This window comes from Oncorhynchus masou, unplaced genomic scaffold (assembly GCF_036934945.1).
Source record: "Oncorhynchus masou masou isolate Uvic2021 unplaced genomic scaffold, UVic_Omas_1.1 unplaced_scaffold_1006, whole genome shotgun sequence".
Classification (NCBI taxonomy): domain Eukaryota; kingdom Metazoa; phylum Chordata; class Actinopteri; order Salmoniformes; family Salmonidae; genus Oncorhynchus; species Oncorhynchus masou.
The window spans coordinates 20,016-34,239 of record NW_026999758.1 but is presented as its reverse complement, the minus strand read 5'-3'; the positions used below and the strand labels follow the sequence as shown (position 1 = coordinate 34,239).

At 44.6% G+C, this 14,224-nt stretch overlaps 1 protein-coding gene across 1 annotated transcript in view; it reads left to right on the top strand.

Moving 5' to 3' along the window:
• LOC135528662 (BICD family-like cargo adapter 2) overlaps positions 1-11,291 on the top strand; it is a 30,143-nt gene extending 18,852 nt beyond the window's left edge. Inside the window, exons 8-10 of the mRNA XM_064957775.1 lie at positions 5,206-5,288; positions 9,450-9,564; positions 11,076-11,291. Coding sequence (XP_064813847.1) covers positions 5,206-5,288; positions 9,450-9,564; positions 11,076-11,255 — 378 coding nt within the window. The 3' untranslated portion in view covers positions 11,256-11,291. The remainder of the gene's footprint in view (positions 1-5,205; positions 5,289-9,449; positions 9,565-11,075) is intronic.
• Positions 11,292-14,224: the final 2,933 nt, after the last annotated feature.

Sequence of the window (14,224 nt, the reverse complement as noted above, 5' to 3'; positions counted from 1 at the left end):
GGTCTGTCCCTAATAAAGAGATGGGGAGAGGTCTGTCTGTAATAAAGAGATGGGGAGAGGTCTGGCTGTAATAAAGAGATGGGGAGAGGTCTAGCTGTAATAAAGAGATGGGGAGAGGTCTGTCTAATAAAGAGATGGGGAGAGGACTGTCCCTAATAAAGAGATGGGGAGAGGTCTGCTGTAATAAAGAGATGGGGAGAGGTCTAGCTGTAATAAAGAGATGGGGAGAGGTGTGGCCGTAATAAAGAGATGGGGAGAGGTCTGTCCCTAATAAAGAGATGGGGAGAGGTCTGTCTGTAATAAAGAGATGGGGAGAGCTCTAGCTGTAATAAAGAGATGGGGAGAGGTCTGGCTGTAATAAAGAGATGGGGAGAGGTGTAGCTGTAATAAAGAGATGGGGAGAGGTCTGTCCCTAATAAAGAGATGGGGAGAGGTCTGTCTGTAATAAAGAGATGGGGAGAGGTCTGTCTGTAGTAAAGAGATGGGGAGAGGTCTGGCCGTAATAAAGAGATGGGGAGAGGTCTAGCTGCAATAAAGAGATGGGGAGAGGTCTAGCTGTAATAAAGAGATGGGGAGAGGTCTGTCTGTAGTAAAGAGATGGGGAGAGGTATAGCTATAATAAAAAGATGGGGAGAGGTCTAATAAAGCTGTAATAAAGAGATGGGGAGAGGTCTGGCCGTAATAAAGAGATGGGGAGAGGTATAGCTGTAATAAAGAGATGGGGAGAGGTCTGTCTGTAGTAAAGAGATGGGGAGAGGTCTGGCCGTAATAAAGAGATCTGGGTAAAGAGATGGGGAGAGGTCTGGCCGTAATAAAGAGATGGGGAGAGGTCTGTCTGTAATAAAGAGATGGGGAGAGGTCTGTCTGTAGTAAAGAGATGGGGAGAGGTCTGGCCGTAATAAAGAGATGGGGAGAGGTATGGCTGTAATAAAGAGATGGGGAGAGGTCTGTCTGTAGTAAAGAGATGGGGAGAGGTCTGGCCGTAATAAAGAGATGGGGAGAGGTCTGGCTGTAATAAAGAGATGGGGAGAGGTCTGTCTGTAGTAAAGAGATGGGAATAAAGAGATGGTCTGTCTGTAATAAAGAGATGGGGAGAGGTCTGTCTGTAATAAAGAGATGGGGAGAGGTCTGTCTGTAATAAAGAGATGGGGAGAGGTCTGGCTGTAATAAAGAGATGGGGAGAGGTCTGTCTGTTATAAAGAGATGGGGATGGGGAGAGGTCTGTCTGTAATAAAGAGATGGGGAGAGGTCTGTCTGTAATAAAGAGATGGGGAGAGGTCTGTCTGTAATAAAGAGATGGGGAGAGGTCTGTCTGTTATCTGTCTGTAATAAAGAGATGGGGAGAGGTATAAAGAGATGGGGAGAGGTCTGTCTGTAATAAAGAGATGGGGAGAGGTCTAGAGGAGATGGGGAGAGGTCTGTCTGTAATAAAGAGATGGGGAGAGGTCTGTCTGTTATAAAGAGATGGGGAGAGGTCTCTCTGTAATAAAGAGATGGGGAGAGGTCTGTCTGTAGTAAAGAGATAGGGAGAGGTATAGCTGTAATAAAGAGATGGGGAGAGGTCTGGCTGTAATAAAGAGATGGGGAGAGGTCTGTCCCTAATAAAGAGATGGGGAGAGGTCTGTCTGTAATAAAGAGATGGGGAGAGGTCTGTCTGTAATAAAGAGATGGGGAGAGGTCTGTCTGTAATAGAGAGATGGGGAGAGGTCTGCCTGTAATAAAGAGATGGGGAGAGGTCTGTCCCTAATAAAGAGATGGGGAGAGGTCTGTCTGTAATAAAGAGATGGGGAGAGGTCTGGCCGTAATAAAGAGATGGGGAGAGGTCTGTCTGTAATAAAGAGATGGGGAGAGGTCTAGCTGTAATAAAGAGATGGGGATGGGGAGGTCTGTCTGTAGTAAAGAGATGGGGAGAGGTCTAGCTGTAATAAAGAGATGGGGAGAGGTCTGTCTGTAGTAAAGAGATGGGGAGAGGTCTAGCTGTAATAAAGAGATGGGGAGAGGTCTGTCTGTAATAAAGAGATGGGGAGAGGTCTGTCTGTAATAAAGAGATGGGGAGAGGTCTGTCCTAGCTAATAAAGAGATGGGGAGAGGTCTGTCCCTAATAAAGTAATAAAGAGATGGGGAGAGGTCTGTCTGTAATAAAGAGATGGGGAGAGGTCTGTCTGTAATAAAGAGATGGGGAGAGGTCTGTCCCTAATAAAGAGATGGGGAGAGGTCTGTCTGTAGTAAAGAGATGGGGAGAGGTCTGTCTGTAATAAAGGTCTGTATAAAGAGATGGGGAGAGGTCTAGCTGTAATAAAGAGATGGGGAGAGGTCTGTCCTGTAATAAAGAGATGGGGAGAGGTCTGTCCCTAATAAAGAGATGGGGAGAGGTCTGCTGTAATAAAGAGATGGGGAGAGGTCTGGCTGTAATAAAGAGATGGGGAGAGGTCTGTCTGTAATAAAGAGATGGGGAGAGGTCTGGCTGTAATAAAGAGATGGGGAGAGGTCTTGTCTGTAGGGGAGAGGTCTTGTTGTAGTAAAGAGATGGGGAGAGGTCTGTCTGTAATAAAGAGATGGGGAGAGGTCTGTCTGTAGTAAAGAGATGGGGAGAGGTCTTGTTGTAGTAAAGAGATGGGGAGAGGTCTGTCTGTAGTAAACAGATGGGGAGAGGTCTGGCTGTAGTAAAGAGATGGGGAGAGGTCTGTCCCTAATAAAGAGATGGGGAGAGGTCTGGCCGTAATAAAGATATGGGGAGAGGTCTGGCCGTAATAAAGAGATGGGGAGAGGTCTGTCTGTAATAAAGAGTGGGGCCAGTCTCTCTTGGCTAAAGAGATGGGGAGGAAAAAGATTGGGGAGAGCATCACTTTTTGTTTGAATTAGAACCGTTAATGTGATGGAAATGTCTGTTTAATCAACTTTGTCATGACACAGCTTTGAACCGTTACATGTGTTGGAAATGGTTTGTCACTTTGTCCACCAGACATGTCACCAGGGTCATTTCACAGTCCCCAGGTCCAGAACAAATTAAAGGAAACGTACAGTCTTATACAAAGCCACAAATGCAAGAAACTCCCTTTCATCTTAAGTAAACAGCAAACTTAAAAAAATTTTTTTAACAACACCTCACGGCACAATGCCCCCGTGTGACCTACTTGTTGTGTGTATGACATGTGAAACTGATAGAGATATATGTATATGTATCTATATGTTCATGTTTCTAAATGTACAGTACCAGTCACTCATTCAAGGTTTTTCTATGTTCTACATTGTAGAATAATAGTGAAGACATCAAAACTATGAAATAACACATATGGAATCATGTAGTAACCAAAAAAAAGTATAAATATATTTTATATTTCAGATTCTTCAACCCTTTCAGATTCTTCCACCCTTTGCCTTGATGACAGCTTTGCACACTCTTGGCATTCTCTTAACCTGCTTCACCTGGAATGCTTTTCCAACAGTTTGAAGGAGTTCCCACATATACTGAGCACTTGTTGGCTGCTTTTCCTTCACTCTGCGGTCCAACTCATCCCAAACCATCTCAATTTGTTTGAGGTCGGGTAATCACCCGAGGCCAGGTCATCTGATGCAGCACTCCATCACTCCCCTTGGTCAAATAGCCCTTACGCAGCCTGGAGGTGTGTTGGGTCACTGTCCTGTTGAAAAACAAATGATAGTCCCACTAAGCACAAACCAGATGGGACGGCATATCGCTGCAGAATGCTGTGGTATCCATGCTGGTTAAGTGTGCCTTGATGGACTGTCGTTTATCTTTGCTTATTTAAGTGTAATGCTGTCATCATGGCAAAGGGTGGCTACTTTGAAGAATCTCAAATATAAATAATGTTTTTATTTGTTTCACACTTTTTACATGATTCCATGTGTTATTTCATAGTTTTGATGTCTTCGCTATTATTCTACAATGTAGAACATAGTAAAAACACTTGAATGAGTCGGTGTGTTCAAACTTTTGACTGGTACTGTATGTAACATTGTAGTCTTTTGTCTGTAATGTACTTTTAGTTGAATGTTGGAGCCCAGTAAGACTAACCTGTCTAACACACTAATCTCTCTAACCTTGGCACTCTAACGATTAATGAGGATCCTAATAAATCAAACTTAAAAACACACTCCAACACCTCTCTCTCAAACACACTAACCTCTCTCTAACCTCTCTCTAACCTCTCTCTAACCGCTCTCCAACACACTAACCTCTCTCTAACCTCTCTCTAACACACCAATCTCTCTCTAACCTCTCTCTAACACACTAACCTCTCTCTAACCTCTCTCTAACACATTAACCTCTCTCTAACCTCTCTCTAACCTCTCTCTAACACACTAATCTCTCTCTAACCTCTCTCTAACACATTAACCTCTCTCTAACCTATCTAACACACTAATCTCTCTCTAACCTCTCTCTAACACACTAACCTCTCTCTAACCTCTCTCTAATCTCTCTCTAACACACTAACCTCTCTAACCTCTCTAACCTCTCTCTAACACACTAACCTCTTCTCTAACCTTCAGGAGCTCTAACACACAGGTAACCTCTCTCTAACACACAAACCTCTCTCTATCACTCCTCTCTAAGGCACTACACACTAACCTCTCTCTAACCTCTCTCTAACACACTTACCTCTCTCTAACCTCTCTCTAACCTCTCTCTAACACACTAAACTCTCTCTAACACACTAATCTCTCTCTATCCTCTCTCTAACACACTAGCCTCTCTCTAACCTCTCTCTAACACACTAAACTCTCTCTAACACACTAACCTCTCTCTAACCTCTCTCTAACACACTAACCTCTCTCTAACACACTAACCTCTCTCTAACCTCTCTCTAACACACAAACCTCTCTCTATCCTCTCTCTTACACACTAACCTCTCTCTAACCTCTCTCTAACACAATTACCTCTCTCTAACCTCTCTCTAACCTCTCTCTAACACACAACCTCTCTCTAACATTTAACCTCTCTCTATCCTCTCTCTAACACACTAGTCCTCTCTCTAACCTCTCTCTAACACACTAACCTCTCTCTAACACACTAACCTCTCTCTAACCTCTCTCTAACACACTAACCTCTCTCTAACACACTGAACCTCTCTCATAACCTCTCTCTAACACACTTACCTTTCTCTAACCTCTACTCTAACCTCTCTCTAATCACACTAACCCCTCTCTAACCTCTCTCTAACCTCTCTCTCTTGTTCTCCTCAGCTATGCTCCAGAGAGGCGGAGCTTGATTCTCTGAGGGAGGAGCTACAGCCATTCAGGAGCTGTCAAGGAAAACCCAGCTACAGGTACACCGTATGCACTCACACACACTTACACACACTTACACACACTCTCACACACACTTACACGCACTCACACACACACACTCACACACTCACACTGTGTTGTTGTTTGTGTTGTAGTCTACTGTAATCTTTATCTTGGTCCTACTGTCATCAGCTGTAAAATGAGAACTTGTTCTCAACTGGCCTACCTGGTTAAATAATGGGTAAATAAAATCAAATAAAATACAATAGGCCTAATGTAATCATATAAAACACATACTGTAGTCCTATTGTAATTTCCTACTGTAATCATATAGAACACATACAGTAGGCCTACTGTAATCATATAAAACACATACTGTAGTCCTATTGTATTTCCTACTGTAATCCTTTAGAACACATACTGTAGTCCTACTGTAATCATATAGAACACATACTGTAGGCCTACTGTAATCATTTAGAACACATACTGTAGTTCTACTGTAATCAATCCTACTGTAATCATTTAGAACACATACTGTTGTCCTACTGTAATCATATAAACACATACTGTAGTCCTACTGTAATCATTTAGAACACATACTGTCATCCTACTGTAATCATATAGAACACATACTGTATTCCTACTGTAATCATTTAGAACACATACCGTAGTCATACTGTAATAATTTAGAACACATACCGTAGTCCTACTGTAATCATTTAGAACACATACCGTAGTCCTACTGTAATAATTTAGAACACATACTGTAGTCCTACTGTAATCATTTAGAACACATACCGTAGCCCTACTGTAATCATTTAGAACACATACTGTTGCCCTGCTGTAATCATATAGAACACATACTATAGTCCTACTGTAATCATATAAACAATCATATAGAACACATACTGTAGTCCTACTGTAATCATTTAAAACACATACTGTAGTCCTACTGTAATCATGTAAAACACATACTGTAGTCCTACTGTAATCATGTAAAACACATACTGTTGGCCTACTTTAATCATATAAAACACATGTAATCATATAGAACACATACTGTAGTCCTACTGTAATCATATAAAACACATACTGTAGTCCTACTGTAATCATGTAAAACACATACAGTAGGCCTTCTGTAATCATATAGAACACATACTGTAATCATATAGAACACATACTGTAATCATATAAACACATACTGTAGTCCTACTGTAATCATATATAACACATATTGTAAATCATATAGAACACATACTGTCATATAGAACCTAGGCCTACTGTAATCATATAGAACATACTGTAATCATACTGTAATCATATAGAACACATACTGTAGTCCTACTATAGTAATCATATAAACACATACTGTAGTCCTACTGTAATCATATAAACATGTACTGTAGTCCTACTGTAATATATCCCATTTATGTAATCATATAGAACATGTACTGTAGGCCTGCTGTAATCATATAGAACATATAGAACACATACTGTAGTCCTACTGTAATCATATAGAACACATACTGTAGTTCTACTGTAATCATATAGAACACATACTGTAGTCCTACTGTAATCATATAGAACATGTAATGTAGTCCTACTGTAATCATATTTAACATGTACTGTAGTCCTACTGTAATCATAGAAACACATACTGTAGTCCTACTGTAATCATATAGAACACATACTGTAGTCCTACTGTAAACATATAAACACATACCTACTGTAATCATATAGAACACATACTGTAGTCCTACTGTAATCATATAGAACACATAATGTAGGCCTACTGTAATCATATAGAACACATACTGTAATCATATAGAACACATAGTGTAGTCCTACTGTAATCATATAGAACACATACTGTAGTCCTACTGTAATCATATAAACACATACTGTAGTCCTACTGTAATCATATAAACACATACTGTAGTCCTACTGTAATCATATAGAACATGTACTGTAGGCCTGCTGTAATCATATAGAACACATACTGTAGTCCTACTGTAATCATATAAACACATAGTCCTACTGTAATCCTACACATACTGTAATCATATAGAACACATACTGTAATCCTACTGTATAGAACACATACTGTAGTCCTACTGTAATCATATAGAACACACTGTAATCATATAGAACATGTACTGTAATCATATAGGACACATACTGTATGTCCTACTGTAAGTCCAGAGACTAGAGACTATGAGGAACCGGTAGTGGCTCCAGACAGTGCTTTGAAGAGCTGGTTGATCTCCCCTCCAGGATGGAGAAGCTGTCTTGGTTACTGTAATCATCTAGTGGGGGGATATAGGTAGCACACAGGAGGACATTTGTCTCTGTTGTACAGGGATTCTAGTTTGGGGATATAGGTAGCACACAGGAGGACATTTGTCTCTGTTGTACAGGGATTCTAGTGGTGGGATAAGGTAGCACACATACTGGAGTCTCTGTTGTACAGGGATTCTGTGGTGGGATATAGCACACAGGAGGACATTTGTCTCTGTTGTACAGGTAATCATAGATAGTAGGTAGCACACAGGAGGACATTTGTCTCTGTTGTACAGTTCTAGGGGGGGGATATATAGACAGGGATTCTAGTGGGGGGATATAGGTAGCACACAGGAGGACATTTGTCTCTGTTGTACAGGGATTCTATAGTGGGGGGGATAGTAGCACACAGGAGGACATGTTTATCTGTTGTACAGGGATTCTAGTGGGGGGATAGAGGTAGCACACAGGAGGACATGTTTATCTGTTGTACAGGGATTCTAGTGGGGGGATAGAGGTAGCACACAGGAGGACATGTTTATCTGTTGTGATCATTTCCTTTGGAATTTCGAGCCAAATGTAAACTGTTCCTGTTTTGATTAATTTAATAGAGTGAGTTATGTCTGTTCTATACCAAATTATCATATAAACCCCTGAGACCCTTCCCTGTTTCACACCTGGTAGTGTGGTGGATGGGACTACCTGCTCTCTGTAACCTAGAGGACAACCAGTGGGTCTGTCTCCTCTGTACCACCCACCTGGTAGTGTGGTGGATGGGAACACCAGCTGTCTGTAACCTGGTAGTGTGGTAAAAACCAGTGTAACCATATAGAAACCAGTCTGTCTCCTCTATACCACCCACCTGGTAGTGTGGTGGATGGGACTACCAGCTCTCTGTAACCAGAACAGTGGGTCTGTCTCCTCTATACCACCCACCTGTAGTGTGGTGGATGGGACCTAACCTAGGGGGAAACCAGTGGGTCTGTCTCCTATTTACCACCCACCTGGTAGTGTGATGGATGGGACTACCAGCTCTCTATTACCACCCACCTGGTAGTGTGGTGGATGGGACTACCAGCTCTCTGTAACCTAGGAAACCAGTGGGTCTGTCTCCTCTATACCACCCACCTGGTAGTGTGGTGGATGGGACTACCAGCTCTCTGTAACCTAGGGGAAACCAGTGGGTCTGTCTCCTCTATACCAGGTTTCTTGTAGGATGCCAATGTCAGGTTCCTGCTCTTTAGGCCAAAGTAGCAGATGACCTCAGGCATTGGAAATTCCATTATGAGATAGTGAAGGCTTTGTGTTCCATATGTTCCAATGTTGTTGGTTGTGTGGTTTGGCCTCAGACCACTAAGTTTGAGCAGAGCCTGCTGAGTATCTGGTACATTCCATTGGCTTGGGCTTGTTTAAGAGTGGGGGTTGGGCCTGTTTTCCCTCTCACTACCTGGGCATATGTGTGACTTCCTTGTTGGGGCCCTCTTTGCTGGGGAGGGGTGCATGGGGTGGGCAGGAGGGGCATAGGTCTGATCTGAGGGGGCATAAATGGGGTGTGGGCATGGCTGACTTGGGGGATTGTTGATTGTTTGGGGTGGGGGTGTGCATGTGGCTGATGGTGTTGTGGTCTGGATGTGAGTCCTCTCGGCGTGGGTCCTCTATGTGTAGGTCCAGGGGGGGGGGGTCCCGCAGGTCTGGGAGAGTGTCTCGCTGGTCTGGGCGGGGTGTTTATTGATCTGTTTCTCCTGTGTGAAGTGTAGGGGCTGCGTTTGAGAGCGATGTCCTTTAGAGTCCGGGCGAAGGTGGGCACTGCTGCCTTGTAGAGGTGGACCTGGTCATAAAGGCTGTTCAAGTCCAGGGTGGAGTGGTGGGCCAGGTAAACATTTGGTTTTGAAGCTCTCTCTCTCTCTGTGTGTGTGTAGCTCCCTGGAGAGTGAGGTGTGTACGGTGCGAGCGGAGAGAGACAGTCTGACCCAGCAGCTGCTGAACACCATTCAACATAAGGTGGTGCTGTCGCAGGAGGTCGACGCATGGCAGGTAGGTCTGGGGGTGACATGGCAGGTGGGTCTGGGGGTGACATGGCAGGTGGGTCTGGGGGTGACATGGCAGGTGGGTCTGGGGGTGACATGGCAGGTAGGTCTGGGGGTGACATGGCAGGTGGGTCTGGGGGGTGACATGGCAGGTGGGTCTGGGGGGTGACATGGCACAGGTGGGTCTGGGGGTGACATGGCAGGTGGGTCTGGGGGTGACATGGCAGGTGGGTCTGGGGGCGACATGGCAGGTGGGTCTGGGGGTGACTTGGTGGCAGGGGGTCTGGGGGTGACATGGCTGATGGTGGGTCTGGGGGCCTCTCGAGGTAGGTGGGTCTGGGGGGCGACATGGTAGGTGGGTCTGGGGGGGTGTTTATGGCAGGTGGGTCTGGGGGTGACATGGCAGGTGGGTCTGGGGGGTGACATGGCAGGTGGGTCTGGGGGTGACATGGCAGGTGGGTCTGGGGGTGACATGGCAGGTGGGTCTGGGGGTGACATGGCAGGTGGGTCTGGGGGTGACATGGCAGGTGGGTCTGGGGAGGTGACATGGCACAGGTGGGTCTGGGGGTGACATGGCAGGTGGGTCTGGGGGTGACATGGCAGGTGGGTCTGGGGGTGACATGGCAGGTGGGTCTGGGGGTGACATGGCAGGTGGGTCTGGGGGTGACATGGCAGGTGGGTCTGGGGGTGACATGGCAGGTGGGTCTGGGGGTGACATGGCAGGTGGGTCTGGGGGTGACATGGCAGGTGGGTCTGGGGGTGACATGGCAGGTGGGTCTGGGGGTGACGGTGGCAGGTGGGTCTGGGGGTGACATGGCAGGTGGGTCTGGGGGTGACATGGCAGGTGGGTCTGGGGGTGACATGGCAGGTGGGTCTGGGGGTGACATGGCAGGTGGGTCTGGGGGTGACATGGCACAGGTGGGTCTGGGGGTGACATGGCAGGTGGGTCTGGGGGTGACATGGCAGGTGGGTCTGGGGGTGACATGGCAGGTGGGTCTGGGGGTGACATGGCAGGTGGATCTGGGGGTGACATGGCAGGTGGGTCTGGGGGTGACATGGCAGGTGGGTCTGGGGGTGACATGGCAGGTGGGTCTGGGGGTGACATGGCAGGTGGGTCTGGGGGTGACATGGCAGGTGGGTCTGTGGGGTGACATGGCAGGTGGGTCTGGGGGGTGACATGGCAGGTGGGTCTGGGGGGTGACGGTGGGCTTGTTTTCTCAGACTGACAGTTACAGTACAAAGAAGAAAACATTTCAATTTACTATTTTATTTTATCGACCTCTCTTCCCCACTTTCAACCCCTTCTCTCGCTCTCTCCCCTCCTTCTCCCCCTCCCTCTCTCTCTCCCTACCTCTCTCTCCCCCCTCCCTCTCGCTCTCTCCTACAATCTCGCTCTCTTCCCCCCTCTCGGCCTCTCCCCCTCACTCTTCCCTCCCCCTCTCGCTCTCTCCACTCCGCTCTCTCTCCCTTCTCTCTCTCTCCTCTCCCCTCGCTCTCCCCCCTCTCTCTTTCTTTCAGGAGGACATGCGCCTGCTGATAAGTCAGCAGGTGCAACAGCAGGCAGAGGAGAAAGAGAGAGAAAAGGAAGGAGAGAAAGAGAGCAAGAGGAAGGGGCTGCAGAGAACCCGGTCCATGAGAGTCAGAGGAGAGAGAGGGAAAGGAGGATTCTTCTCTTCTCTCTTTAAAGGGGATGAATAGAGAGATGGAGGGACATAGAAACGGGGGAGAGGGGGGAAAGAGAAATGGGGGAGGGGGGGAAAGAGAGGATTCTTCTCTCTTTAAAGGGGATGAATAGAGAGATGGAGGGACATAGAAACGGGGGAGAGGGGGGGAAAGAGAGGATTCTTCTCTCTTTAAAGGGGATGAATAGAGAGATGGAGGGACATAGAAACGGGGGAGAGAAGGAAAGAGAGGACAGATATTTGATGTAAATATTGAAATATAGATCACATGGTTAAACATTAAGATATTTAGTTTATACTGTAATGTTTTACACATTCGAAAGTCTCTCAGCCTATCACACAATGTTATGCAAATTAGTTCCTGTATGTGAGGATACTGGGGGTAGTTTTTGGTGAGGCGTTTGTGCAGCGGGTCAGTGCTGGTGTGCACTGTCTGTGTTCATCCAAATAAATTACAACTTGATTGTTTTATGGGAAATCAGTGTCCTAGACTGTTTACGCTAGTCAACAAACTACATGCGCCTGTCGGTGGCCTTACAGGCTCATTACAATACTATACCACGTCCATGTAATGTTGAGAATGTTCTACTGTGTATATTTAGAATGTTCTACTGTGTATATTTAGAATGTTCTACTGTGTATATTTAGAATGTTCTACTGTGCATATTTAAAATGTTCTACTGTGCATATTTAGAATGTTCTACTGTGTATATTTAGAATGTTCTACTGTGTATATTTAGAATGTTCTACTGTGTATATTTAGAATGTTCTACTGTGTATATTTAGAATGTTCTACTGTGTATATTTAGAATGTTCTACTGTGTATATTTAGAATGTTCTACTGTGCATATTTAGAATGTTCTACTGTGTATATTTAGAATGTTCTACTGTGTATATTTAGAATGTTCTACTGTGTATATTTAGAATGTTCTACTGTGTATATTTAGAATGTTCTACTGTGTATATTTAGAATGTTCTACTGTGTATATTTAGAATGTTCTACTGTGTATATTTAGAATGTTCTACTGTGTATATACAGTGCCTTGCAAAATTGTTCAGCCCTTATTGGATTTATGACAATGAATTACATTTTTTCATCCCACATTTTCATAACACAATAAAATATGAAGAAATCCAAGGGGCCTGAAAACATTATGCAAGTGTAACGGCGTCCTTCGTTTGTCGAAAGAGAGTCGGACCGAAATGCAGGGTGGTGGTTACTCATGTCTTTAATGAAACAAATGACGATACATGAAATAACTTATAAATACAAAAACAACAAACGGAACGTGAAAAACCTATACAGCCTGTCTGGTGAACACTAACACAGAGACAGGAACAATCACCCACAAACACACAGTGAAACCCAGGCTACCTAAATATGGTTCCCAATCAGAGACAACGATAATCACCTGACTCTGATTGAGAACCGCCTCAGGCAGCCATAGACTAATCTATACACCCCACACAACCCTAAGACGAAACACACTACAAATAAACCCATGTCACACCCTGGCCTGACTCAATAATTGAAGATAACATAATAAATATAGACCAGGGCGTAACAGCAAGAAGCTGTATATACAGTATATTCATGATACTATTGTGTTAATATACAGTATATTCATGATACTATTATGTTTACATACAGTATATAAATTCATGATACTATTGTGTTTATATACAGTATATTCATGATACTATTGTGTTTATATACAGTATATACATTCATGATACTATTGTGTTTATATACATATATACACTACCATTCAAAAGTTTGGAGTCAAATGACCTTGTTTTTGAAAGAAAATTTAAAATAATTGTCCATTAAAATAACATCAAATTGATCAGAAATACAGTGTAGAAATTGTTAATGTTGTCAGTGACTATTGTAGCTGGAAACGGCTGATTTTTAATGGAATATCTATATTGGCGTACAGAGGCTCATTATCAGCAACCATCACTCCTGTGTACAACTGTTGTCCTGAATAAAGAAGAGATAAAACTGGCCTTTCGTCTAGTTGAGTATCTGGAGCATCAGCGTTTGTGTGTTCAATTACAGGCTCAAAATGGCCAGAAACAAATACCTTTCTTCTGAAACTCATCAGTCTATTCTTGTTCTGAGAAATGAAGGCTATTCCATGTGAGAAATTGTTAAGAAACTGAAGATCTCGTACAACGCTGTGTACTACTCCCTTCAAAGAACAGAGCAAACTGGCCCTAACCAGAATAGAAAGAGGAGTGGGAGGCCCCGGTGCACAACTGAGCAAGAGGACAAGTACATTAAATAGTACCCGCAAAACACCAGTCTCAACACCAACAGTTCCTCTGTTGACGTTGAGGCTGCTGTTTTGAGGGTAATATTCCTCTGTCTAGTGTCTGTGTTCTTTTGCCCATCTTAATCTTTTCTTTTTATTGGCTATTCTGAGATATGGCTTTTTCTTTGCAACTCTGCCTAGAAGGCCAGCCTCCCAGAGTCGCCTCTTCACTGTTGACGTTGAGACCCCAGAGAAGCTTAAATTATCTAACCATATGGACACCGTGGTGAAGAAGGCATGACAGCGACTCTTCATCCTCAGGTTGCTGAAGAAATTCGGCATGTCCCCAGGGCCCTCACAGTGTTCTTCGAGAGCATATGGTCGGGCTGCATCACAGATTGGTACGGCAAATCCCCGCCGCGGACTGCAAGGTGCTTAAGAGGGTGATACGTGCAGCCGAACGCACCATTGAGTACGCGCGGCCTGCCCTCCAGGACAGCTACACCACCGGGTGTCGCAGGAAGGCCAAGAAGATCATCAGGGACCCCATTCTTCTTTACAATATCGACCTACCCTGGCCAAACCTGGACGACGCTGGGCCAATTGTACGCCGCCCTATTGGACTCCCAATCACGGCCGGATGTGATCCAGCCTGGATATTAAACACTGGACCCTGCAGTCACAACTCAACCCTGTACATGTGACTATTGAACACTCTGAACATGAA